Here is a 1,630-nt window from a genome sequence, read left to right as displayed (position 1 = left end):
GGGGGTGGAGAAATAATGTTGTGCGCATTCCTCTGTCAACCATTTTCTAAAGCTTATTGTCCCATGACTACGATGAAGTCATACATTTTCTGTCATTTTATTGATTGTCCAATACTTGGACAGAGATGAGATGTGTGGGACCATCAATGATGAGTTCCGAGGTCACCATGTGGATGCTTGGTGCCTTCTGGTTTGTATAAAGCATAAACAAACGCACACACACAAACACACACTCACAGTGACCATTCTGTTCATTAGAGTTTAACTAGATACCTTATAGGAAAGGACTGTTTCTTTCTTTCCTCTCCTTAATTTGATTTTGCATAGATTGTTTCTTGTTCTCATCTTCCATGGAGAGGCACAGTTTGAACAGCATTAAAGATAATCGCACGAGCCTTAGAGACGACAACAACAACAACAAGGTTAAAGACTCATGGGACCATAACTACATCTGCTCTGGAGGGGATTATTTAGGTGGGTTTTCATGGCCACCAAGATCTTATACATGTAGCTTCTGTAAAAGGGAATTTAGATCTGCTCAAGCCCTTGGAGGCCATATGAATGTCCACAGGAGAGACAGAGCTAGGCTAAGACAGTCACCTCCATGGGATGGTGAAGGTTCTGAGTTTAACCCTAACCCTAATCCTAACCCTAACTGCACATCATCATCATCTCATGAAAGTAGGCTTCCTCCATTAACATACAGGTTCCCTTCATTGCTTTCACCCACTCTTAATTGTTTCTCTTCGCTGCCGCCTACGGCTTCTTGTGTTGAAGTGAAGACATTGATGGAGTCTCTCCATGATCCTTCAAGCTCATTAGGGGGAGGTACCACAAGGATGGAAACTAGGAAATCTTTGTTTGGGGTTGGAGAACTGAAGGGCTTTATGATGAAAGAAGATGAGTACAAGGTTGTGAATACAGAAGAGATAGTCAAATTGGATCTGGAGATTGGTCTCTGTAGAGATTCAAAGGAGGACTTGGACTTGGAGCTTCGACTTGGGTATTCTTAGTTTAGTCTTCACTACTCGTGTACTCCCTAGCTAATATTTCAATAGTAGTTTAGGTTATTGCACCAATAGGTTGTTTCTTAGAAGCTGCATTAACACCTACAATGATAGTCGTTTTGTGTGGGAGGTGATGAATTGTAGAACTCAATCTTTGCTTGTATTGAATATTTGTTGATCTAGGAATTGAATACCTCCTATTTCTTTCTTCATGAAATCTGCTGTTCTAAACTGGTTTATTTTTCCATTTCTCATGCCATGGAACGAGCTATTTCAAGCTTACAATCAACCCAACAAGAAAAGGAGGAATTTTGCTGATTCTTTCTTAAGTTATTTTTGTTGTTGGTGGAGTGGTCATTGTTAGGTAAACTGCAACATAACCACATATATGATGTTGTTAATAAATCATCTTATCCCTTGGAAGATCCACAAGGATGGTTTAGTAGCCCTTTTGTTGTGAAACTTCTCAAATAAATGTAAATCACCTTGATGTTGTCTCATAGAGTCGGGAGGGAAGGAAATAAGGAATGAGAATGATAGGATCAATTGTCACCAGAAGGAAAAAGGATAGTATTGTTGGGGGTATGATGTCTTGTATTTCGTTTGTTGTATTTTCTGGTATG

The 1,630-nt window shown here is 39.8% G+C and overlaps 1 protein-coding gene across 1 annotated transcript; it reads left to right on the top strand.

Moving 5' to 3' along the window:
• The first annotated feature begins 258 nt into the window (after nt 1–258).
• On the top strand, nt 259–1,205 carry LOC122077102 (transcriptional regulator SUPERMAN-like). The gene has a single exon (XM_042642902.1). It carries the CDS (start codon nt 351–353, stop codon nt 1,011–1,013), a length of 663 nt encoding a protein of 220 aa, XP_042498836.1. The 5' UTR covers nt 259–350; the 3' UTR covers nt 1,014–1,205.
• Nucleotides 1,206–1,630: the final 425 nt, after the last annotated feature.

Source organism: Macadamia integrifolia, chromosome 4, assembly GCF_013358625.1.
Source record: "Macadamia integrifolia cultivar HAES 741 chromosome 4, SCU_Mint_v3, whole genome shotgun sequence".
NCBI lineage: Eukaryota > Viridiplantae > Streptophyta > Magnoliopsida > Proteales > Proteaceae > Macadamia > Macadamia integrifolia.
This window is presented reverse-complemented; position numbering and strand designations above follow the sequence as displayed.